This window comes from Pipistrellus kuhlii, unplaced genomic scaffold (genome assembly GCF_014108245.1).
Source record: "Pipistrellus kuhlii isolate mPipKuh1 unplaced genomic scaffold, mPipKuh1.p scaffold_m20_p_15, whole genome shotgun sequence".
NCBI lineage: Eukaryota > Metazoa > Chordata > Mammalia > Chiroptera > Vespertilionidae > Pipistrellus > Pipistrellus kuhlii.
In genome coordinates, this window is record NW_023425460.1 from 37,888,063 (window position 1) to 37,913,488 (window position 25,426).

Below are 25,426 nucleotides of genomic sequence, written 5' to 3' on the forward strand. Positions count from 1 at the left end.
CAAGAGGTCACTGGTTTGATTCCTGGTTAGGGCACATGCCAGGATCCCCAGTAGGGAGTGTGCTGGAGCCACATCTATCTATCATCTATCTATCTATCTAGCTATCTATCTATCCCTCTCCCTTCCTCTTTCTCTACAAAAATCTATAAAAACATATTTAACAAAACAAAACAAAACAAAACAAAACACACAGCAAACAAAATCCTGGACTTGATGGCTTCACAGGGAGGTTTAAAAAAATTTTTTTTTAAATGCCAAAAATATCACACAAATAAATAAGTCCTTTGTCCAAACCACATGATTAAAAGATTGGGATCTTGAAAAGGTGGGTGTTTTTTTTTTGTTTTTTTTTTACTTCCTAGGAACGCTAAAAATTCCTTTCAAATTTAAACATTCCTAATAGAACTATGTCCTTAAGTAAGCATCTTATCTCAGCGTGCAACAACAGTTACCATCAGCTTTCATGCTATTACATAATGAAGAATCTTCTCAAATTTAATAATTACCTCTTGCACAATTCACCATTTTTTACTATGTAACTAGACACTGTTTAGTTCAGGTAAATTTTTTTCATTGCAGAATTTTCTTAAAAAGGAAGCAGTGTGTTGATTTACATTCTCATACGACACCTTTAGTTGGGAAATAACTTCTGTCAGTGCAGCTGCACCATTAGAGCACCTTGGACACCAAACTTAAACTAAAACCATATCCCTTGGCAGTGTGATCCCTCATAGTTTTAAACAGTTCAGAGCTAGTTGTGTTTTCATCAATGAAACTGAAAAGTTTCCTCTTATCTCCAGCATGTTCAAATTGCGTATTGTACTAAAGTAATTGTCATGTGAGCAGAATGTGTGTGTTCAACAACCCCAGAGGCTGAGATGAAACTGCAGCCTGGCCTACACTTACCTCTCATTAACTACAGCTCTACATTTATTGATGTTCTTTCTTTTGATGTAAAATCCACATATAATGACATGTAAAAATCTTAAGCGAATAGTCACAGATTTTTGATAAATGCATAAACCTTCGAACTCAAATCACTGTAAAGAACATTACCATCAGGTCCCAGAAAATTCCTTTGTATTCCTTCCCAGTTGCCTCCTAACCTCCTCAAAGCAATCACTTTTCTGATTTTTTTTCAATCATAAATTTGTCTCACTTGTCCTAGAACTTCATATACATAGAAATATGTATTCATTTGGAATATATATATATGAGTAAATCTCTTAAGTTTCATCAGTATATATTTGAGCTTCACTCAGTATAATTTTGAGATTCATCTATGTCATTGCATCTATCAGTAGTTCATTTTATTGATTGAGTCATCAGTTGGTAGATATTTGGGTTGCTTCTAGTTTGGGATCATTGTATCAATAAATAAAGCTGTCATGAACATCCTTACAAAAATCATTGAGGACATATTCGGTATGCTCATCTTGGGCTTAGATCATAGGATAGATGTATATTTAATTTTACAATAAAGTGGTTGTATCACATTACATTTCTAACATAAATGTGAAAGAATTTCAGTTGAGAAAGAGAGAGAGAGAGAGAGAGAGAGAGAGAGAGAGAGAGAGAGAGAGAGAGAGAAAGGATTCCACAATCCTTTGAATTCCAGACCCCAAAGGCATTCTGTGGGTCCAGGGACACAGCCCGCTCCGGGTCCGCGCTTTTAAACAGCCCGAGACCACGTGACCGCCGGCCCGCACAGCTATTGGCCCTCCGGCTCCCATACTTGGCTTTGGCGCCGAAGGTTCCCTGTCGTGGACGCAACCATTGGCTCCACGCTCTGAGGGAAGACGAGCCAACCTCGCGTCCATGGCTTTACCGACTGAAGCTTCCGACTAACTCTCAGGAAACCTTCGGCTACAAATATAAATGTAATGATCAAACGCAACCCACCTAAGGACGCCGGAGAAGCCTCCTTTTCGAAGTCATATAGAGCAGACCCGACCCTGACTCCCCCTACGCTTGGTTGGGAAAACGAGGGTGGTTCCGTCCGAGGCGCGGGCTCCGCCTCCCGGGCCGCCGCCATTTTGTTTGGCTGGCGGGACGGCGCGGCGCTTAGGGGGAGGGGGCCCTTAGGTGTCTTCCCTGACCCCGCGGCCGCGCGGTTGTTGTTTCTTCCCGCGCAGCCCTTCTCCCCGGTCGGGGTCACGGCGGAACCATGTACATAAAGCAGGTACGGTCTGCGCGCCCCTCACAGCCGGCACGGCCGCGGGAGGACCGCTCCTGCAGGCGGGGATGTCGCGGCACGACCTGCGGCCGCCCTGCTCGCGGCCCGGGGGGACCTGGGCAGGACGGGGACTGGGGGGACGGAGGGGACGGAGGGGACGGAGAAAGGCCCGGCCCCGGAGCGCGGGGGCCGCGGAGAATTGGGGCGCCCCTCTGCAGCCCGGGCCCCGTGCAGGGCCTGGTGTGGAGGAGAAAGGACCTGGGGGAGGTGTGGAGGCCGCGGGGCGGGCCTTGTGGGGGGATCGGGCCTTCCGGGGGCGGGGGCAGGGGCGGGGGCGGGGGGGTAACGGGGGCGGAGAGGCCGGGAGCGGGGAGGCCAGGAGCGGGGGGTGCTGCGGGGGGGGGGGGGGGATGAGTCTCCCCTGCCCGGCCCGCACCTCCCAGGGGCGGGAGGCACAGGCTGGGTGGGTGTCAGCTTCCCGGGCTGCCCATCTCCTCCCCGTCTGACCGGAGCAGGAAAAGGGACTGGATTCGGGCAGAACGTGCAGCGCCTCCTGCTTGTTTACATCTGTCACATCGGCATCCCGCGCCCAGTCCCGCACTAGGGAGAGCCCATCCGCGGCCCTTTGGGGAAGTTTCCCTGTCGGAAATGTTAGGCTCTCGGCACTCCTTTCTTTTTTCTTTCTTTCTTTTTAAAAAAATATATTTTATTGATTTTTTACAGAGAGGAAGGGAGAGGGATAGAGAGCTAGAAACATGGATCAGCCGCCTCCTGCACACCCCCCTCCGGGGATGTGCCCGCAACCCATGTACATGCCCTTGATCGGAATCGAACCTGGGACCCTTCAGTCCGCAGGCCGATGCTCTATCCACTGAGCCAAACAGGCCTCAGCTCTTTTTTCTTTCTTTTTCTTTTCTTTCTTTTTTTTAAAAATACATTTTTATTGATTTTTTACAGAGAGGAAGGGAGAGGGATAGAGAACTAGAAACATAGATGAGAGAGAAACATGGGTCAGCTGCCTCCTGCACACCCCACTCCGGGGATGTGCCTGCAACCAAGGTACATGCCCTTGACGGGAATCGAACCCGGAACCCTTCAGTCCGCATGCCGGTGCTCTATCCATTGAGTCACACCGGTTTCGGCTAGTACTCCTTTCTTGTAACGTCTCTTTTTTGGGGGTGCTGTCCCGGGTTTCTCTCGGATGAAAAAAGCTGGGGCCAGCCTGCCTAACTTGACACATTTCCTCGAGCCCTTCAGATTGGGGGTCCAGCGACCCCTACCCCAGGGTGCTTGGTTTTGAGACGCCCCGAACCCATGAAAACTTAAACACCCTGGCAATGGTCACTGATACACGGACGGTGTGTCCTCCGACGACGATTTTTATAATCGCCACTTTCCACAATGCAATATTCTTAGGAGAAGTCAACAGTCTTCTATTTTCAAGAAGAAACCAGAAAGGGCAAAGAAGTGCAAAAGAAAACGTTTTTTAGAAGTTATTTCTTGGTGTGTGTTCTGAAAAAAAAAAAAAAAATCGCTTTCATTTATTTGTTAGGTGATCATCCAGGGTTTTCGAAGTTACAGAGATCAGACCATTGTAGATCCCTTCAGTTCAAAGCACAATGTGATTGGTAAGTGTTCGTGGCTCCCGAGATCGGATTTATACCTTTGCAGCCGTTTACATTCTGCCTGTGTCTGGGCTGACGGAGACAAAGTTACCTTTGAGCATACATAACTGTCTTTCTTTGTATGACATAACTTATTTGTCTTCTGTCTGCACTGATGAATTGCTTACTTTACAGTATTTGAATGAGACAGTCACACATTACTTTATTTGGGTTTACTGTGTGTGTGTTTGCACAGCTTTAAGTTGATAGTGAATGACACTAAACGTAGTGCCCTTTTGTAGTTAAAATGCTCACTATTGCCTGTTTCAGAGATGACTATTCTTTATTCACAAATGACATTGTTCTCGGATTTCTTGTCTCCCTGTCATAATGTCTAAGGATAGACCACATAGCTTGGTGGGAAGGTCAGAAACTATGAAACAAAATTGGATGGGATTCAAATCCTGGTTCTGGCATGTGTTCTTTTTCAATCTTGACTCCCTGAGAGTCTTCGGTTTTCTCATTTGTAAAGTAGAGGTAATGATACCCATCTCCAAGGGCTGTTGGGAAGATTAAATGAAAAAGCAGCTATGTGAGGCTCAGGGCTAGTGGTGATTGCCCTGCAATAGTCAGTCTGCAGGTTCTTCTGGCGATGATGCTCCGTTTTGCTCAGAGAGCCAGCACAAGTGTTTTTTGATGTTCTGAATTTTTAGATGTAAGTTATATATATCATGGAACTTTACCTCAGACTTCAATGTGAACTTTCTAAGAAAAGGGATATTCTCTTCAAAATCATAGTATACTTGTCGACTTCAGTGAACTTAATATTAATGCAGTCGTTTGCTGCTCATTTTCCAGTTCTGTTGGTTGACTCGGAAATGCTCTTGATAGCCTCTCCCCCTCCAGTAAAGGATCTCATTTAGGATCAGGCATTGCGTTTAGTTGTCATGTCTCTTTAGGATCCTTTAAGGTGGGTCCTTTCCACAGTGTTTCTTTATCTTTTATAACATTGTTTTATTTAAAATATTGTGTCATCTACCTTTTACTGATGTTAATGATCACTCAGTCAAGGTCGTGCCTAATTTTTCTACTACCGGTATATAGTTATTTTCCCTTGCGACTAATAAATACTATGGGAATGGGGAGTTACTTTTGAAACATGAAAAGATGGTGATCTTTATAAAAATTTTCCTCTACATTTTGTGTCCATTAATAATTCTTTATTCTGATGGTTTGAAATGATTTTTTATTTTTCCCATTTCCAGCATTCCTTTCACATTTACCATGATCAATTAGAGCCCTTCCTTCTTGGTTGCTTATCTTTTTATTGTCAGTATAGACTCATGGATTATCTCCCCCTCACCCCAGCACTAATTTATAATTCTTCTAATTATTATGGTACTCCTGTTGTCCTAGATTTAGCCAGTGGAAGCTTCTTCAAGCTGGCCTCTGTGTCTGTTATATGCCTCTTTTTAAAAACAATTCATTACTTTCTGGCATAACATAAGTGATCTCTTTAGGATTTACATTGCAGTAAAGGTGATAACTTTGAGGCTAAATTGTTCAGCATATTTTGGTTAAGTTTAAGAATCTTAATGAAAATGTTGCAAAACAAAACACTGAAATGAATTCATTAAACTCGAAACATTTGATACCCTTATATGTATAGAATTGCTTATTTCTGAATTCAGATAGAAAAAATTAATGCTTTACAGTTATCTATACTTTTGTGAATATGAAACTATATTATGTACATAGGGCTGATATAAATTATTTAACATGTGAATAGTTTGAGAATTTATAAAATGATTATTGAGTATTTTTAAAAATTTTAGTAATATGTGCATCTTTATATTATTAAGAAATACTTTGTATGCAATTAAGATAGAATACATTGTAATGATTATAAATTATGAAAACCAGTGTAATTTAGTTATTTTTATTAATTTTAAACTATTGGGAAAGAGCAAAAATATCAACAATTAAATTATTTTCTTTAGAGAAAAAGATATCTGAGGTCTATATAAAAATACTCATTTGGTTATTAAAGCTGTTTTGTTTATTGATTTCTTTTGTTTACTGTTCAGTTGTATTTAATAAATATTAAGATGTTATGCTAGAAACTTGGATTTATAAATTTTCTAATACTTTTAGTAAAGTTTTAATTTTATAGTTTCTTACACAAAATAACATACTTTTTTTGAAATTTTATAGTGGGCAGAAATGGATCTGGAAAAAGTAACTTTTTTTATGGTAAGTATTGTTTTTTGAATTTTAAATATATTAAAACCTACGTATCTTAAGATAGTTCATTTTGAGATTATGTTTGCATGAAATCCAAGAAATACTTCTTCATACAGGGTTGTAGTTTAGAGAGTTAAGAGTGTAAGGACCTGACTTCTACTCTATACCTCAATTAATGAGCCCTGTGAGACTGGGCAAAACAGCCTCTCAAATTAATCTTCCATTTTAGGAACAGAGATGTTCACCCTGCCTGCCTTAGATGGGTTGTGTGAATTATAAAATTGCAACCAAGATACCTGCCCTTGACCAGAAATCGAACCTGAGGTTCGACGCTCAACCACCGAGCAAAGCGAGCTGGGGCTCCAAACCAGTTATTTTTATAATGAATGGAGGGTGTAAAAACTCCGTAAACTCAACGGATTATTGTCTGTTTGCAGATAGTAAACAGGACTTTGGAAATTATCTCTAAAGATTAGATGCATTTACGTTTAGTAATGCCTCTGTTAGCAAATCTGGGCAGAAAAAAATCATGTTAAGAGAATTAGACTATATGAAGAGTGAGTTGGAAAATTTTTGAACCTCTTAGTTGAGTAGTATGTGAGGAAAAGGGTGGGTTTAGAAAACCAAAAGTTCTATTCTGTCTGCTTGTAAAGCTAAAAGGTACTACTACCGTGTTTCCCCGAAAATAAGACATCCTCCGAGCCAAAACCGGTTTGGCTCAATGGATAGAGCGTCTGTCTGTGGACTGAAAGGTCCCGGGTTCGATTCCGGTCACGGGCATGTACCTTGGTTGAGGGCATATCCCCAGTAGGGGTTGTGCAAGAGGCAGCTGATCAATGATTCTCTCTCATCGATGTTTCTAACTCTCTATCCCGCTCTCTTCCTCTCTGTAAAAAAATCAATAAAATATGTTTAAAAAAAAAAAAAAAGAAGAAGAAGAAAAAAAAAGACGTCCTCCAAAAATAAGACCTAGCGCATGGAAAGATAAGACATCCCCTGAAAATAAGACCTAGCGCAACTTTGGGAGAAAAAATTAATATAAAACACTGTCTTATTTTCAGGGAAACGGTATGTATCCTATCAGTGTAGTAATTTTGGGATGGTAAGAGAGTGGCTTGGAGTAGAAATTAGTGTTTCATAATCTTCTCAGGAATGAGAGCAATTTAAATTCATTTTCCTTCCACCCCCCACTCCAAGGTGATTATAAAAGATAGCCAGTCCTCACTTCATCCCCATTTATGCACACATACACACTGTTAAAGGTCTTTCCCCCCCTAATTATATATATATATATATATATATATATATATATATATATATATATATGCATTTTTTTTTATATATATATTTCATTGATTTTTTACAGAGAGGAAGGGAGAGAGATAGAGAGGTAGAAATGTTGATGAGAGAGAAATATCGACCAGCTGCCTCCTGCACACCCTCTACCGGGGATGTGCTCGCAACCAATGTACATGCCCTTGACCGGAATCGAACCTGGGACTTTTCAGTCCGCAGACCGACGCTCTACCACTGAGCCAAACTGGCTTCGGCTCAAAGGTCTTTTGGGTGGACTAGGAACAAAACAACTGAGTAAAGAGTGCCATATCTAGATCAGTCCATTTAAGTGCTCTATGTGGAAGTAGGAGTGACTCCTTATGAAAGCAGTTGAGTAGAAGGTGGGACTCTGAAATATTTCCATATATATATATATGTATACACGCACACACACACATATATATTTAAAATTTGATTTTACTCTTTATTTTTTTATTGCTTTCAGAGAGAATAGAAGAGGAGAAAGAAATAGAAATGTCAGTGATGAGAGAGCATTATTGATGGGCTGCCTCCTGCATGCCCCCTTCTGGGGATTGAACCCACGACCCAGACATGTTCCCTGACTGGGAATTGAACTGTGACCTCCTGGTTCATAGGTTGACATTCAACCGATGAACACACCAACTAGGCAACCTTTTGGTGCATGGGGCCACACCCAGCTAAGTGAGCCACACCATTCAGGCATTTCCCGATATTTTTACTTAGTTCTATTTCTTTTAACAAAGTATCCAATTAAGAATATTGTAGGAATGCATTCTAGTTTGTTAATAAATAACATATAACGTATTTAGTGGGTAAAAGCAAATATAGTGTTAACCTAACAAGTCAGAGAGTACTTTGAATAAGAAGTAGACCTTAGTTCTGGTTGTCTCTTCTTGTACCTTTGTATTTTCTTTTTATTTTATTATCTTAAATGTTTCAGTGAACACTTTAAAAAATATTTTATTGATTTCAGAGAAGGGAGAGGGAGAGAGATAGGAACATCAATGATAAGAGAGAATCATTGGTCGGCTGCCTCCTGCACGCCCCACATGGGGGTTTGAGCTCACAACCTATGCATGTGTCCTGACCGGGAATCAAACTGACCCCTCGTTCATAGGTTAATGCCAGCCGGGCTCAATGAAAGCTTCTTAATAGTTTTCTTATATCATCATTTTCTAGCTGATTAGTCTGAAATACAGGCAAATTACCTGCTTTTTTGTTGTTTATATGAAGCAGGTAATCCACTTTATCTGCATTGTTCACTACCTGATACATTATATTCTATGAAGATATGGGAAATTATTAGTAAGGCATAAATTCATTTTTAGACTGTACTAACTGTTATGTTTTTGTATTTCTAGCAATTCAGTTTGTTCTCAGTGATGAGTTTAGTCATCTTCGTCCGGAACAGCGATTGGCTTTATTGCATGTGAGTGAGGCTGCTTTAAGACATTATTGATACTATAGTTAATCCTTGAACAACTCAAGGGATAGTTGCATCCACTGCCTTCAGTAGGAAATCTACATGTAACTACAGCCAGCTCTCCAAATAGCAGATTTCCAATCACCAATGGATCCTTGAACAACATGTGCAGATCCTTTTTAAAAACCTGCATATAAGTGGACCCTCACAGTTCAAGGGTCAGCTGTATTTATTTTTATTTATTTATTTACTTTAATTCTCCCCTGAGGATATGCTTCTACCGATTTTAGAGAGAAAAACTAGATTGGCTGCCTCCCAAATGAATATGCCCTGTCCAGGGATCGAACCTGCAACCTTTTGGTGCATGGGATGATGCTCCAGCCAACAGCCACACCAGCCAACGCATCAATATATATTTTAAAATACATTGTCAATCCTGATAAATTATTTGTTTAAGTTTCAGATCCTTTTGAATATGATGTAGCCTCTTACTCTGCTATAAAATTTAACCTGTTATGTTAATACAGGATAAAGCTCTAATTTTAATCGAATGATAAGAAAATTGTAGGATTTGTGTATAGATGGATATGTCTTCCATATAAATATAAATTCTTTATTAAGGGTATTGTCTGGTAAAGCTTGAGAAGAAGGTTTGCTGAGGAGAAAGAAGAGTTTGATATTGGGGATTAGGAACTTTGAGACTCAGAACCAGAAGTTAAATGGGACCATATAGAAGCAACCATTGCAAACTAAGCAGCATAAAGTTGTTACTATTTTTAGCCATATTTTTATTTAAATGTTAACATTTTCCAATATGAAAGAAGTATGTGTAAAGAAAATCATTATCATTTTTCATTAGATTTTTTTATGAATAATTAACTAAAATAGTTTTAGGATAAAAATTACAAAAGACATAAAATAGTATAATTTATATTTCTGGTTTGAATAAGGCTTATAATTAATTTAAGGATCAGAAAGTAAGATTCCTCCATTTTTCTCAATAATGTCTCTCACACCTAGGAAGTGTTTTTTTTTGTGTTTGTTTTTTGTTTTAAATAGCTCTCCACCCTACTCCCCAAATTTGAATGTTTGGCTCAGTAATCAGGACTAATTCTTTATAGAAAAATCTGTTTAAGTTTCTCAGATTGGCATTAAAAGAATAATCTTTTTAGATATTCTACCTTGTGTTGAATCACTACATGATACCATGTCCAGAATCTGGAAATTACCTGGACTTGGTTATGTAAATTGGTTTAAGTGTGACACATGTTAAATGTGTTTTCTTAGCAGATTTAAAACATAGACTATCTCAAATGTTGAAAAAACAGAGTTTCAATAGTTACATGATTTGTTAGGGTTCATTTTCAGCCTTAATATAAGTCTGTAAAAGAAAAGCCTCAAAGTGTTTTAGATATTATCATATAGTAGAACTTAGTGTCTATAGGCTCTTGTGCTTTAATGAGGACCTAACTTTAACATCTTTTGTATTCTCATTCAGAATCAAAAGCCTTTATGTTAAATATTACTATCCTAATATCTAATATCTAATATCCTAGTATCTGCTATTTTGGCAAGGGAGATATATACTAGTGTGGTAGAAATTTTTCTTTATTGAACTAGGCTTGTTACCATGCACTAAATTTGAAATGTGTTTAAAGTATTTGAAAATAGCACTTACATTTAAAATTTATTTATCTCATGTTTTAGGAGGGTACAGGTCCTCGTGTTATTTCTGCTTTTGTGGAGATTATTTTTGACAATTCAGACAACCGGTTGCCAGTGAGTAACTGCTTTTTATTTTTATTTATGTTGAGAATTTTATTGTTGCAGCTGTTTTTTTTTATGCTTTAAAACATTTATTTATAGCTTTATGTAAGCTATTATAATTTCATTTATGCCAGAGTTACTATACAGTTTACATACTAACTTTATTTTAAAATTATAATGAGCATTCTTATAAATAATAAATAAGTGGGAATGTTCAAGCTGTTGTTAAAAAAAAATGTCTTTATCCTAAGAATTGAGTATTCATAGCATACCTGTAGAGAGATTGAAATGTTAAAATAATTGTTATGTTTAGGGACTCTAAAGTGACCTTTAAAGTTTTTTACTTATACTATTAAATTAACTCTGGGCTTTTATTTTTTTTTCTTCTTAGATTGATAAAGAGGAAGTTTCACTTCGAAGAGTTATTGGTGCCAAAAAGGATCAATATTTCTTAGACAAAAAAATGGTCACGTAAGCATTTTTCTTCACATTTGTAATTTCTTTGCAACAGAGTAAAAGTATTTTTTACTTGCCTAATATAAGCATATTTACTTATGTTCAACAAATCAATATTTAAAGCATAAACATTAGAATCAGAAGATTCTCTTAAGCTAATATAACAGATGGTTTAATGATTGTTCTGAAGTCCCTCATGCTCCTTAACCCAAAAGTTAGTGTACTCATTTTTTGGTTATTTATCTGAAATTTTTTATCTTTATCAACAGGAAAAATGATGTGATGAATCTCCTTGAAAGTGCTGGTTTTTCTCGAAGTAATCCTTATTATATTGTTAAACAAGGAAAGGTAAAAAAATTGTATGTCCTTTTTTAATAGAATTTGGTTTCTGAGTATATTCAGTGAATGATTTGGTTTATTGTGGTGGTTATTGAAGTTCATTGAAGCGAAAATGTACCTTATGTCTTATTTTCACTAGTTTACTTTGTATTGTAGTTAGTATTACCTTTTATGTGGCTATAAAATACAAAGATCCATTGCATAATGGGATGGGAAGTATTTTTGTAGAGTTTAAGTGGATCATCATTCCTTAGTGACCTGTATCACTTTCTAAGGTACATTACACTGGAAGACATTTAGGTTTTTGGAAATCTTTTAAAATCATAAATTATGAATATTGAGGAAATTCTGTAAAAATCACATTTGAAAATATTACTTTCTAAAAGTATATCACAAAATTAAAATGCTAAAAGCTTATATTACTAGTATTCACCATAATGCTACATATTATTTTCCTTATAGAGATTATATTCATTGTAGTTTTTAGTTTCTATATACTTTAGCTGATCTATGATTTTCTAATATATTTTAAACTATTGTATATCTAAGATAATTAATTTTTCTTAAGACGTACCTATAATGTCCTAAAGTTTTCTATAATGCTCGTTTGGACTAGGGGGGAGTTCTTAAACAAATGTTCACTTCAAATATCATGTTGAAGGCTTTTTTAGATTTGTGCTGGAAAGCTAGCATTCAGAAGTGATTAGGAAGGGTATGGTGTTTCACATTGGGAAATGTGATACCAGAAGAACAGGTTTTTTAAAAGATGGTTTATAAGACATTTTTTAAAAAGAAGGCTGGATTGAAATAGCAGTTATCTGAGTCTTCCCTTCACACATACAACAAGGGCCATTTTACATTATTTTAATTTCTGCTCATGGTGATTTCATATGACCATCTACAGAAGTATTGCCTTCACCCCTACACTATATGCTTTATTTCCGTTCTGTTTTGTTTTTCTTCATAGCAGTTGTGTTATTCTGTGATGGTCTGCTTATTTCCTCTTTTTCCACTGGAATAAGTTCCACGAGGGCAAGACCTGTTTTGTTCACTGTTTTCTTTCCCAGTGCCCAGAAGAATGGCATATATGTTGTAATGATGCATTAAATATTTTTTAATTGAGTAAATTAAAAATGAACAAACTTAATTGGGGTAACCAAGGAGAAGCACTGGAAGGGTGATTTTTTGGTTGCATATATTTTTGTTGTGTATACTTTTGACAGACCATTTTTTTCTTAGCTCAGAGCTGATTCTCTTTTATGTAAGTGTTAAAGTAACTGTCAACTTGAATTTTTAATGCAGTGATAGCATTTTTTACCTTTAGTGCTTAGTTTTATTTTAAAGAACATGTTTGTTATATAAAGTTTCATGGTAATTAGGTTTTATCACTCTTTGTCATGTGTTTTCTTTGCCATATATTTGTGAGATATTAAAGATGTTTTTGCTTATTTTTTTTTGCTTATTTTATGTTTTTGCTTATTATACCCTACCCTGTGAGACAGTTATTTTAATCTATACTTTAAGAATACCATTTTTTTAATATACATATTTTATTGATTTTTAACAGAGAGAAAGGGAGAGAGATAGACAGATAGAAACGTCGATGAGAGAGAAACATCGACCAGCTGCCTCTTGCACACCCCCTTCCGGGGATGTGCCCACAACCAAGGTACATGCCCTTGACCGGAATCGAACCTGGGACCTTTCAGTCCGCAGACCGACGCTCTATCCACTGAGCCAAACCGGCTTTGGCAAGAATACCATTTTTGTTATACTTTTAATAGTATCATTATTGCTTTTAAAAAATGCATAGTGAGCCGGGACTGGTTTGGCTCAATGGATAGAGCGTCAGCTTGGGGACTGAAAGGTCCTGGGTTTGATTCCAGTCAAGGGCATGTACCTTGGTTGCGGGCACATCCCCAGTGGGGGTGCAAGAGGCAGCTGATCGATGACTCTCTCTCGTCGATGTTTCTAACTCTCTATCTCTCTCCCTTCCTCTCTGTACAAAATCAATAAAATATATTTAAAAAAAAATGCATAGTGAGTTAAGGTTTCCCCTTTAAAAATACTTTGTTCATTTAGAATAAATCTCATCTTTTATACTTTGTCAAATTGACTAAGAAAAAGAGATCATGGGATATTCCTCTGTCATTTGTTTTTGTGCATTTTTTTAATTTTTTTAATTTTTTTTATTACAGAGAACTCTGACATTTGTAATTTGGGTTTTGGTTGTTTTTTTTTTTATCATAAATCAGACTTATGAATATATATCTTAGATTTTTATTTGGTAAATTTCACTTAAGTAAAAGGGAATACAGGGATATAGGTATACTTAAGTACTGTACAGATTATATTAGTGAACTCGTACTCATCTTATGTGGATACTCATTCAAGGTAGAGTTCTTAAAGAGCAGTCTGTAGTGCTGTAATAATTATTTTTCCAAAAATTTTAGATCAACCAAATGGCAACAGCACCAGATTCTCAGCGACTAAAACTATTACGAGAAGTAGCTGGTACTAGAGTATATGATGAACGAAAAGAAGAAAGTATTTCTTTAATGAAAGAAACAGGTAAAAGAGAATTGTGATTGTACCTTTTTTCTATTTGTTGTGAGTTACTTTTCATTGTATTGTAGTGCAAAGGAGTTATGTCTATCTCAGGAGTATATTGTATGATACTTTGCCTATATGTTGAATGGAGATAAAATTAGTTTTAAGCAATTTAAGGTTTGAGATTTCCAATAATTTATTTCTTTGAATAAAGAATTACTTTTAGGTTAACTATTTTGTGCCTCTAATGTCCTCATCATTTTGTGTGAGGTAACAAATTTGGATGTATTCCTCAAAATTTACATTTAGATTTACTTGTTCAGGAGCAAGTAAATGTAAAACTTGGAACTTAGACTTATCATTAGTGCATTTATTGTGAAAACCCACTCTGCTCTTCAAGTGCTTTGTCCTGTAATAGCTTAGAGTCAGACAGTCCTGGATTCAAAATCTAATAATTAACTGACATTATAACTTTAGACTTGATCTCTGGTTCAAAGCTTCCCCATCTGTAAAATCTTTTTTCATGTTTTATGGTGGTGAGTAGAGGAGCAAAGTAGCACCATAATTGCATTCAATATGTAGCAGCTATAGATAATGCTTTACTGTAAAATTGGGACTCTGTGATACCATTGATATTAGTAGGGTTTTGTGTTTTTTAATGTTAAGCTTTTAAAGGGAGCTTATACTGAGACCCTTATCACATATATGTGAGAATCAGTGTCACTATGTGTAAGTTTGTTCTCTGTTGTTTTTCATAATAAAGCATCATAATTGCCATTTTATCTTAGATTTGGTTATCCCATAATATCAAAGAAATAATGCTGCAGTTCTTGAGATTAAGTTTAACTAATGGTATATTTGAGAAGAGATATTATATAAAAATGTATTGAACTCCTTCATCCCCCCCCCCTTTTTTTTTTAAAGAGGGCAAACGGGAAAAAATCAATGAGTTGTTAAAATACATTGAAGAGAGATTACATACCTTAGAGGAAGAAAAGGAAGAACTAGCTCAGTATCAGAAGTGGGATAAAATGAGACGAGCCCTGGAATATACCATTTATAATCAGGAACTTAACGAGACTCGTGCTAAACTTGATGAGGTAAAATATTTATCTTTGCCAATTAAATTCAGGTTAATTTTATTACTATGAATGAGTTAAACTTGTGCTATATTTATATTTTTTAGTGATTTTTAAATAGAAAAGTAAATTTGAAAACTTAATGAATTTATTAGTTAGCAAATTTGTCCTCTCAGTCTGTTCTAAGAAAAATGTGTAGACCCATGTTGGCCTCGCTGTATGTCTAAAATATATAATCAGGTGGGATCTCAGACCAAGCCACCTTTAAAGTTTTATGAATTTTTTTCTTAGCTCATAAAATGTATTTTGTAATTACTATTGCTGACATTTTGTACAAAAATTTGTTTTAGGGAATTTTCTATTTAAAGAAAACCACTAAGTTTTCTGGTAAAAACTTTTAAAGTCAATGGTTATTTTAGCAGATATCTAAAAATTTAACTAGGTATTTTGAAAAATTAAACAATACAAGATGAGTTAGAAATAATAGCTTGGTTTTGTTGTGTTTTTAGCTTTCTGCTAAGCGAGAAACTAGTGGAGAAAAATCCAGACAATTAAGAGATGCCCAGCAGGATGCAAGAGATAAAATGGAGGTAAGATTACAAATTACACCTGGCTATTTTTTTCACCACAGTGGGACCTTTGTACGAGAATTGGGAATGATTACTTTAAGTGGGGTGTCACTGGGATTGAGTAGAGGAAACAGTACTGAATGTGTAAATGAAAGGGGAAAAAAACCGGACAAAATGAATCTTATATAATAAAAGGCTAATATGCAAATTAACCGAAAGGTAGAACGACTGGTCTCTATGACATACACTGACCACCAGGGTGCTGATGCTCAATGCAGGAGCTGCCCCCTGGTGGTCAGTGCGCTCCCACGGGGAGCATTGCTCAACCAGAAGCCCTGAGTAGGGCTCACAGCTGGCGATTGGCAGGAGCCTGTCCCACCTCTTGGCAGTGCTAAGTATGTGCGACTGACAGCTTAGGCCTGCTCCCCTGGGGCCAAAGCCATCAGTTGGACATCCCTCGAGGGCTCCCAGACTGCGAGAGGGTGCAGGCAGGGCTGAGGGACCTCTCCCCACCCTGCCCCCACCCCACATAAATGTCATGTATGGAGCCTCTAGTGGTATTATAATTCTGCTGTTGTACTTTTAATTGCCCGACTCATTTCTAGTTGAAACTTTCGAATAGGACATTGAACGCCAAGTTAGAGAACTGAAAACAAAAATTTCAGCCATGAAAGAAGAAAAGGAGCAGCTCAGTGCTGAAAGACAAGAACAAATTAAGCAGAGAACTAAGTTGGAGCTTAAAGCAAAGGATTTACAAGATGAATTGGCAGGCAATAGTGAACAAAGGGTAAGTTAAAATGCTAAAAATGAAATACATAAATATTCAAATGAGGAGGACTAAGAATCCTTTCTATGATGGGTGCATGCTTGAATTTTTAAAAAGATTTGGCACATTAAAATAATTTGTATTCACATAGCAACGCAGTATTATCTCATTGTTTCTTATATTTAAAAATTAGTTTTGTGTTGCAGGATCAGTTTTCTCATGAGTTTCTTTCATGAGAAAACATTTTATGTTAGACTTATAAATTAAACAAAAGTTTTTAAGCAGATTGCAATTTTACTTATCTTGCTTTATTTACAGAAACGCTTATTAAAAGAGAGGCAGAAGCTGCTTGAAAAAATAGAAGAAAAACAGAAGGAATTGGCGGAAACAGAACCTAAATTCAACAGTGTAAAAGAAAAAGAAGAGCGAGGAATTGCTAGGTTTGGGATTTTTTTCACCACCACTTTTAACTTTCTGTATAGGTTTTCTATAGAACTTAAATAGTCATGGGTTAAGAAGGCACAGTATTAAGGGCAAAAGTTAATTGCCATTACAGAGGAATAGCTAATGTTAAACAAATACTGTGGGCCAAGCGTTATTTTGCATATATTGTCTACATTCTTTTTACTCAAAGGCTCTAAGAGAATCACACTATCCCCACTTTATATGAGACAAACTTATATAGATTAAATAACATGTCTAAAATATTATAGCTAGATGTTGGATCTTTTTAAGTCATTCATGTTTATTTTTCACCAAATGACATGTTACTTTATGTTCTGCCACTTTTTTTTTTATTCAATGCTGTCTTTTGTTTTTTAATTTCTTTATTGTTTATGGTGTTACATATGTATCCTTATTCCCCCATTACCACCTCCCTCATCCCCCTTCAATGCTGTTTGAATAGCTAGACATTTTAGTATGTATTTGTAGATTGGACTTGCCAGTGTTTGCTGATTTTATTATTTAGTGCATTATCATGTTTATGTGCCACTTACCTTTCATTTTAGTGAATTACCCTTAATTTTTTTTCCTCTTGTACCAAATTGCTTTATGTAATATAGAGATCATATTTATTTTATATGTTTTAAATGTTTTCTCTTGCCTTTTAACCTTTATAGTGTCTTTAGTTGTAAGGAGTTTAGTAAGTATTTATATAATTAAATATAGTTGGAGCATTTTTAAAAATTCTGGAGAACGGGTTATCAGAATTGCCTAGATTTACCGACTATCACAAACCTGGAGTGAAGACATTTTCTTTCTGAAATTCTTAGGGTACGGATTATTTTACTTGATTTAAATTGTGATTTTAAAGTAAATTTATTCTTTTATAGTAATAGTCCAAGGAGCTCTCCCTATAAGGTAGCAGTTGCTTAATACCCTTTTTAATGGAATTTTTTAGATGGCTATTTTCTCTTGATGTATTGATTGCAATTAAACTTTTTTATTTCCTGTGCTGTTTTTCAATCTATTCTCTTTTGTCTTGTGTAGATTGGCCCAAGCTACCCAGGAAAGAACGGACCTTTATGCAAAGCAGGGTCGAGGAAGCCAGTTTACATCAAAAGAAGAAAGAGATAAGTGGATTAAAAAGGAACTCAAGTCTTTAGACCAAGCTATTAATGATAAGAAAAGACAGATTGCTGCTATACATAAGGATTTGGAAGACACTGAGGCAAATAAAGAGAAAAATTTGGAACAATATAATGTAAGAACTTTTACAGTTATTTTGTAAAAATCTTTCTTAAGAGATAAATGTGTAGTTTTACCTATTTAAGTTTTATGTTTAACAGTTTTCCATGCTACTCTTAAAATACATATGACAGTACTAATTTTAAAAAGACCATCATCACAATTTAATATACATATGGTAGTTTTTTGTTTTTATTGATTTTTTTTAGAGAGGAAGGGAGAAAGAGAAATTGGATTTTAAATTTGAATTATTTTTATTTCCATAGAAACTGGATCAGGACCTTAATGAAGTCAAAGCTCGAGTAGAAGAACTGGACAGAAAATACTATGAAGTAAAAAATAAGAAAGATGAATTACAAAGTGAAAGAAAGTTAGTATAGACTAAAATATGTCAATTTTTTTGAGGAATGCTAACTAGCCCCGTGTTAAATGGTCTTTAAATTAAAAGTTATACAAATACGTTTGATTTCATTATTTTACTCTAAATTTTGTATGTTAGTGCATCTTCCTAAGGCTTTTGAAATTAAAGACAGTCTAATTTTTATTGATTAGTTACTTGTGGAGAGAGGAGAACGCAGAACAGCAAGCACTTGCTGCTAAAAGAGAAGATCTTGAAAAGAAACAACAACTTCTTAGAGCGGCAACAGGAAAGGTGAGCAGATTCTTTTCCTTACCGCAGTTTACACTGAGTCAGTTGCTGTCACACAAACTTTATTAGCTTTCAAGCTGTAGGTCATTGGTTCCAGGAAATAAGAGGAGAGTGCAAATCATTTGTCTTATAACTATGAAATTATGGGTATTGTTTTAGTATGCTATTAATGATAATACTTTTAATAATATAAGATACTGCATTGTTGTTGGCATATTTCCAAGGGGCATGTGTTTTGGAGAGGTGTTTTTACTATAACCTTTGGCGTATTTTTTAATATAGAAATATGTTTATTTGTTTTTTACCAGCAAGAGTGCTATTGGTAAATTATTTTAATATTTTTCACTTCTAAACAGGCCATTTTAAATGGAATAGACAGCATAAACAAAGTGCTAGACCACTTTCGTCGGAAAGGAATAAATCAGCATGTTCAAAATGGCTATCATGGCATAGTGATGAATAACTTTGAGTGTGAGCCTGCTTTCTACACATGTGTGGAAGTCACTGCTGGAAATAGGTGAGATTATTTGCTTGATATCTTGAGTTTTTAAAGGAAAGAGGAAATAAAGAGTAAAACAATTTTTTGTAGTTTTAGTATAATATATCTCCTATTATCTTCTTTTTCCCTCCATTATCTTCTTATATCCTCAATTATTTACTTAATTTTCTAATTAAATGTGTAGGTACCAAATGTTTGTTTCTAATTGTAGAAGCTAGAACTTTCCCCTTTTGGGGCTTTTTCTTAGAGTGGTAACAATTTGCTTTCTCTAAGTAGTTTTTCTCTCCACCCACATATAAATTGGATTTCATAGAAAGGAAATGAATAGTTGAAATGTCTATTTAAATAACACTTTAAAGTCTATCGATAAAAAACATCTAACAATAAAAATCTGTTATTCTGTTCACATGTAGGTTATTTTATCATATTGTTGATTCAGACGAAGTCAGCACGAAGATTTTGATGGAGTTTAATAAAATGAATCTTCCTGGGGAGGTCACTTTTCTGCCTCTTAATAAGTTAGATGTAAGGGATACTGCCTATCCTGAAACCAATGTGAGTTGGCATGTCACGGTCTTTCTTTCAATAAGTTACTTTTTCTCATGTTCAACGCATGCTTAGTGCACAGGCACTATACATTAGAATTGACGTGGTCTGTGAAATAAATACACATTTTTCCCCATAGAGCACAGTCACAACATGAAACAAGTAATTGGAAATGGTGTGAAGTGTTAAAATACAGAAATGGAGGATGCTTAGAGAATGTATTCTAAGTGACAAAATTAAAGTTAGGTAGTTGGAGAATTCCCTGAGGAACTGTCATTTAAAATGAGTATCAAGTTTTCCGAATATATTGTTTAAAATGGTTTATAAATTAAATTTAAAACATCTAGCATAGGGGTGTCGAACTCAATCAGAGAAGGGGCCAAAATCTAAAATCCAGCCTAAATCGCGTGCCGAATGGTTTACTGAACAGTCATAAACTGTCATTGTGATGGAAACGCAGCGGAGTGCAGTGATGACAGCGAGGTGCTGGCCACATTGCAAGGCCTGGCGGGACGGATTTGGCCCACGGGCCTTGTGTTTGACACGTGATCTAGCAAAATGATAGGCTTGAAATGTAATGTTGCTTTTGTTACTAGCTGGTATATTTTTGAAAAGAAGAAAGTGTTTTGAGGTATTCGCTTTTAGAATGTTCACAATAGTACCAACTATTTTATTTTCCTCAGGTTAGAGCTGAAACCTTATGAGAAAGATCAACAATTTCAGAGGAACAATGAGAATCTTATAAGCTACTCAAAGGGCCCAGCTTTTTCTTTTAAATCTATAAATTGTATTTAAATTTTGGGGGAGGAGAAATTGAGTCACAAATGTGACCTGTGAATGAAGCAAGACACAAAAGAATGCAGATAGTGTGCTTCCCTTTATATTACCTAAACAAAACAGCTGCTGCTGTTCTGTAAAGAAAGGCCTCTCCTTTTATTCTTAATTTTATCTGAAAATAATATTTTTCTAAGATAGATAGGAAGTAAAATTAAACATTTGGAGGAAACACTATTTACATTTGTTATGTGTTTTTATGTGACAGATGCTATCCTGTTTCACATATATTTATTTGTCTAGTTTTAGTAACTTTATGAGAAAGATACTGTTGTTATTGCAATTGTATAAATGAAAAAACTTTATATAGAGAAGTTAGGCAGCTTTTTAGTAAGCTCTTTATCACTGTGCTATACTGTTGAAAACCTAAATGATTAAATGGGCACTATTTTCAGGATATTTTAGCAGAATGTTTTTTCTAACTTCAGGATAAAAACCTATAGTTTTGAAATATAAAGGCATTTGTGTTTATTTCTATTTCATAAAGATGAAATTTATAATTCTGCTAACATGTTTTAATTAACTGTGTTGTGATCTCTTTGTTTCCTAATAAAATATTCATTTTTAGGATGCTATCCCTATGATAAGTAAGCTGAGGTACAATCCCAGATTTGACAAAGCCTTCAAACATGTGTTTGGAAAAACACTGATTTGTCGTAGCATGGAAGTTTCAACCCAGTTAGCCCGTGCTTTCACTATGGACTGCATTACCCTGGAAGGTTTGTAATGGGATTTATTTCCCATTTAAGTTTTAAGAGTATTTGAAAATTTATGTCCAATTCTTTTTTAAATAGTTGGTCTATTTAAATCAGAATCCAAACAGGGTCCACACTTTATATTTAGTTGATGTCTGTTAAATATAATCACTTGGTCTATAATAGAGGTTCTTAATCTTTTTTGCACCGTAGATTCCTTTGGCTCTTTGATTAATGAAGCCTATGGATCTTTTTCAATGTTTTTAAACATTGATCATAAAAAACAAATTATATTGGCACATTGGCATGGTAATCACAACATTAAAAAATATGACATAGTAATTCTTAAGGTATTCAAAAATAAGATTTAGCAGTGGGACTAATCTATCTATCTTAGCCTAAGCAACTGTTACAATGGAATGACCAGTCAACCAATTGCTGTGATGTGCACTGACCACCAGGGGGGCAGATGCTCAGCCCATTGATGTCTGGTGTCCCTTCTTTCTGCCTGGCCTGATGACTGTTGCCTTCTCTCCCAACCCTGCTGGGGCCTTGAAGCCCCAGGCTGGGATGAGGAATTGTGGGGGGGGTGGTGGCAGTGGATGCAGCCCCATTCCCAGAGGGGGTGAGTGCTGAAGGCAGGTGGACAACCTGTGCCTGTTCCTCCCCCCAGCTGGCAGGCCCCGCTGAGTGCCTGCCAGGCCTAGGGACCCTGCCCGTGCACAAATTTGTGCACTGGGCCTCTAGTAAATCATAATTTTGAAGCACTGCTGCATGTAAACAATATTTTGAGATTTGTGACAAGTGTTATCTGAAAGAAAATATCTGTTATTTCTCTTGATAACGAAGTCTTGATATACTGTGGTTTTTGTCTCATTCATTATAGAAGGAATTACTAAATTTCATTTGAGATTAGCATAAAAGTAAAGATATAAATTTTTTTCCACTCAAGACAAGGACCTCCTAAATTTTATCTGGAATCCAGGTTAAGAATCTCTTATATATAGGTTCACTTGCCTTCATTTTTTCCCCCTTTATAATTTTATAATATGTTGATGAAAGAAGGTAAACCACTCTCCAGCTTTGTCTTTATATATATAAAATTTTGTTGTTTTGAGCCATCTGAGAATAAGTTTTACAATGACACTTGATCTCTAAAATTTAAAGCATGTATCTCCTTTATAACTATAATGTCATTGTTAAATCTAAGAAATTTATTATTTTTAAATGCACTGCAGAATCCACAGATCCTGCTTTTTTTTTTTTTTTTAATATATTTTATTGATTTTTAACAGAGAGGAAGGAAGAGAGATAGAGAGCTAGAAACGTCGATGAGAGAGAAACATCGGCCAGCTGCCTCTTGCACACCCTCTACCGGGGATGTGCCCGCAATCAATGTACATGCCCTTGACCGGAATTGAACCTGGGACCTTTCAGTCTGCAGACCGACGCTTTACCACTGAGCCAAACCGGCTTCGGCAAATCTAAGAAATTTAATACTAACTTTATAAAACCTAAAAAGGGTCTATATTCAAATTTTCTCAATTGTCCCCCCCAAAAATAAATAAATTACAGTATAGTTGACATTATATTAGTGTACAGCATAGTGATTTGACATTTATATACCTTATGAAGTGATTATCACATTCAAATCATTTTTCTGTCCAGGATGCAGGCAATATCTTCTCTTTAGATTATTTTAATGTAGGACAGTTTCTCCTGTTTCTTTCTACCCGCAGAAATTGACCTTCTCAAAAAAAAATGTCCATTCTCTGTATTTGTCTTCTTCCTTATCATTAGATTCAGGTTAAAAATTCTTGGCATATTGATATGTACATATAGTATCACATAATGTATCCCACTGTTTGACCACTAGCAAAATACCTTTTCCCTTTTTAAATTAATAAATGATATGTGGGATTGTCTTTTAAGAATATTAAATATCATGTTCCCCCACAACTTTTTTAGCATCTTTTGCTGATCATTGCCTGACTCAATTAATACACTGAGGGTTTCAGAATGGTGATTCTTATATTGCTTCTGTATTTATTAGCTGTCACTATTCTGTAAAGAAAGCCCTCTCCTTTTCTTATTTTTAAAGTATCACTGTGATTAATGGATTATTATTTTTTTATTCCACGTGTTACTACATTGTCACTTATTTTTTATCAAATTTTCTCAAATATGGCCAGTGGGAATTCCAAGCTAGTTCTATGGTTCTATGTCCTGTTCACATGTCTCCATTTTCTAGCAGAGGTTTGGGCTCACCTAAAAGGCACATTTTTTTAAATGCATATTTTAATATTGAAAAGCAAATTTTTTTAAGAGTAGCTTAAATTCTTTTTAATTCTCATTAAATAGATAAAAACTTTAGTTATTTGATTATAAGTCAGGATATCATTGAGTAAAGTTGTTATAAAGAATATTACCTTTCTTATGTTTTATTTATAGGTGACCAAGTTAGTCATCGGGGTGCTCTAACTGGAGGTTATTATGACACAAGGAAATCTAGACTTGAATTACAAAAAGATGTTAGAAAAGCAGAAGAAGAACTAGGTGAGCTTGAAGCAAAGCTCAATGAAAACCTGCGCAGAAATATTGAAAATATCTTTTTGTGCTGCTGTGGAGAACTGCATTTTGGTTAGAATATATAATCTTTTGCATGTTAGGTGTATCTTCTCATATACAGTGGGAAAAAATTCCATGTATTTTACTTTGTCTTTTATTTAAGTATAGAAGCTTATATTTGTCTAACTTCTGAAGGCTGAAAAAACTATTTTAGCATTGATCCTTTACTTTGTTGATCAATAGCTAGTAGTGAGTCTGCTTCTGAGCGAAAAGAACTCAAGAAACACTAAAATTTAAGTTTATAAGGTAACTGAGGAGGATTAATTAGAAAATTGTAGAAGGAAAACCAGGATAGTGTTTCGTGAAAGAAAGGGGAGAGGAGTAATCAGAAATGCTACATTCTTCATAGAAATTAAATATATAAGGGTTGAAAATATCCATTAGATTTTATTATCTCGAGGTCATTTGGCTGAGACTTAGTAGGGTGGAGGAAATGGCTGTCAAAATCCATAAAAATGGTGTGCTATTACGAGTGGCTAGTTCAGCCCTTGATTCACTGTCCTCAGCTTTAATAAAGGTACTCTAAAATCACACATAAAAAAGCTTGTAACTAAAATTGTGCCTGTTCATTTTCTTAAAACAGCCATGGTTTAAGGCAAAAGTGCTTTATGTTACTTTACATTTTATGTCACACGATACTAAAAATACAGATACTCGAGCAGCAAAAATAATCATTTTTACTGCATCATTAAAATATTCTTAATTGAAACTGGCATTTTAAAAAGTAGGAGTTTATAGCTTCTGTGCCATCAGTGAAAACAATAGCATTGAGAAAAAGGTAAATATATCCTAGTTTTGACTTTGCAGAGGTCTACATAGCATACTTTGAGAACTGTCTAAATTTGGCAACTTTTTACCACTAAGAAAGCATGGTGAAATACTAGGAAAAAGAAAATTACACCAACTACCTTTTCATATTTGATAATCCAGTGAGGTACAATTATTCCACATTGGACAAGGCCTTGTTATAGATATATAACTTCCATATATAATTGATACTGTAAGCATAATAGGCTACACAATAAGTATTTGTTTAATGAAAAGATGTTAAAAAAATACTGTTATATTTCATTTAGCTTCTAGGGTTTTTCAAGAATATTGATTGGTTGATTGGTATAGCTATTAGTAAAATAACATGTTATTTTGAAAGAGAAATGGTGTGGTGAACACCATTTAATTCAACATTCTTACGGTCCATAAATTTGAGGGAAACAACTTTTATTTAAGGGTTAAAGAAGAGGGAAGGGATACAAAATGTGTTGAACTGAAAAGAGTTTAGAACATAAAATGTATTTACAAGTTGGAGAGAATTTTCCTTAGCCTTGCATATGGATTAATAATGAAATTGACCAGTTGATGAACCAAATGCAGCAGATAGAGACCCAGCAACGGAAATTTAAAGCATCTCGAGATAGCATATTATCAGAAATGAAGATGCTAAAAGAGAAGAGGCAGCAATCAGAAAAAACTTTTATGCCAAAGGTTCGTAAGTATGCCTTTTATTTATAGACTAGTGGCCCGGTGCATGAAATTTGTGCACATTAAAATGAGATTAATTAGAGGAGATATTTTAATACTGCTATTTGCCCTTTCTCT

General features: G+C 35.6%; 1 protein-coding gene across 2 annotated transcripts in view; it reads left to right on the top strand.

Moving 5' to 3' along the window:
• Positions 1 to 2,019: 2,019 nt before the first annotated feature.
• SMC3 (structural maintenance of chromosomes 3) overlaps positions 2,020 to 25,426 on the top strand; it is a 31,236-nt gene continuing 7,829 nt past the window's right edge. The window contains exons 1-20 of one of the 2 annotated variants that reach the window (XM_036438964.2): positions 2,020 to 2,182; positions 3,729 to 3,804; positions 5,995 to 6,033; positions 8,703 to 8,770; positions 10,472 to 10,543; positions 10,923 to 11,002; positions 11,257 to 11,335; positions 13,780 to 13,897; positions 14,801 to 14,976; positions 15,465 to 15,545; positions 16,147 to 16,311; positions 16,609 to 16,730; positions 17,782 to 17,995; positions 18,246 to 18,349; positions 18,532 to 18,631; positions 18,985 to 19,145; positions 19,541 to 19,682; positions 21,076 to 21,226; positions 23,654 to 23,806; positions 25,161 to 25,312. In XM_036438964.2, coding sequence (XP_036294857.1) covers positions 2,168 to 2,182; positions 3,729 to 3,804; positions 5,995 to 6,033; positions 8,703 to 8,770; positions 10,472 to 10,543; positions 10,923 to 11,002; positions 11,257 to 11,335; positions 13,780 to 13,897; positions 14,801 to 14,976; positions 15,465 to 15,545; positions 16,147 to 16,311; positions 16,609 to 16,730; positions 17,782 to 17,995; positions 18,246 to 18,349; positions 18,532 to 18,631; positions 18,985 to 19,145; positions 19,541 to 19,682; positions 21,076 to 21,226; positions 23,654 to 23,806; positions 25,161 to 25,312 — 2,268 coding nt within the window. In that variant the 5' untranslated portion in view covers positions 2,020 to 2,167. The remainder of the gene's footprint in view (positions 2,183 to 3,728; positions 3,805 to 5,994; positions 6,034 to 8,702; positions 8,771 to 10,471; positions 10,544 to 10,922; positions 11,003 to 11,256; positions 11,336 to 13,779; positions 13,898 to 14,800; positions 14,977 to 15,464; positions 15,546 to 16,146; positions 16,312 to 16,608; positions 16,731 to 17,781; positions 17,996 to 18,245; positions 18,350 to 18,531; positions 18,632 to 18,984; positions 19,146 to 19,540; positions 19,683 to 21,075; positions 21,227 to 23,653; positions 23,807 to 25,160; positions 25,313 to 25,426) is intronic. The other variant, XM_036438965.2, reaches the window with a different exon arrangement.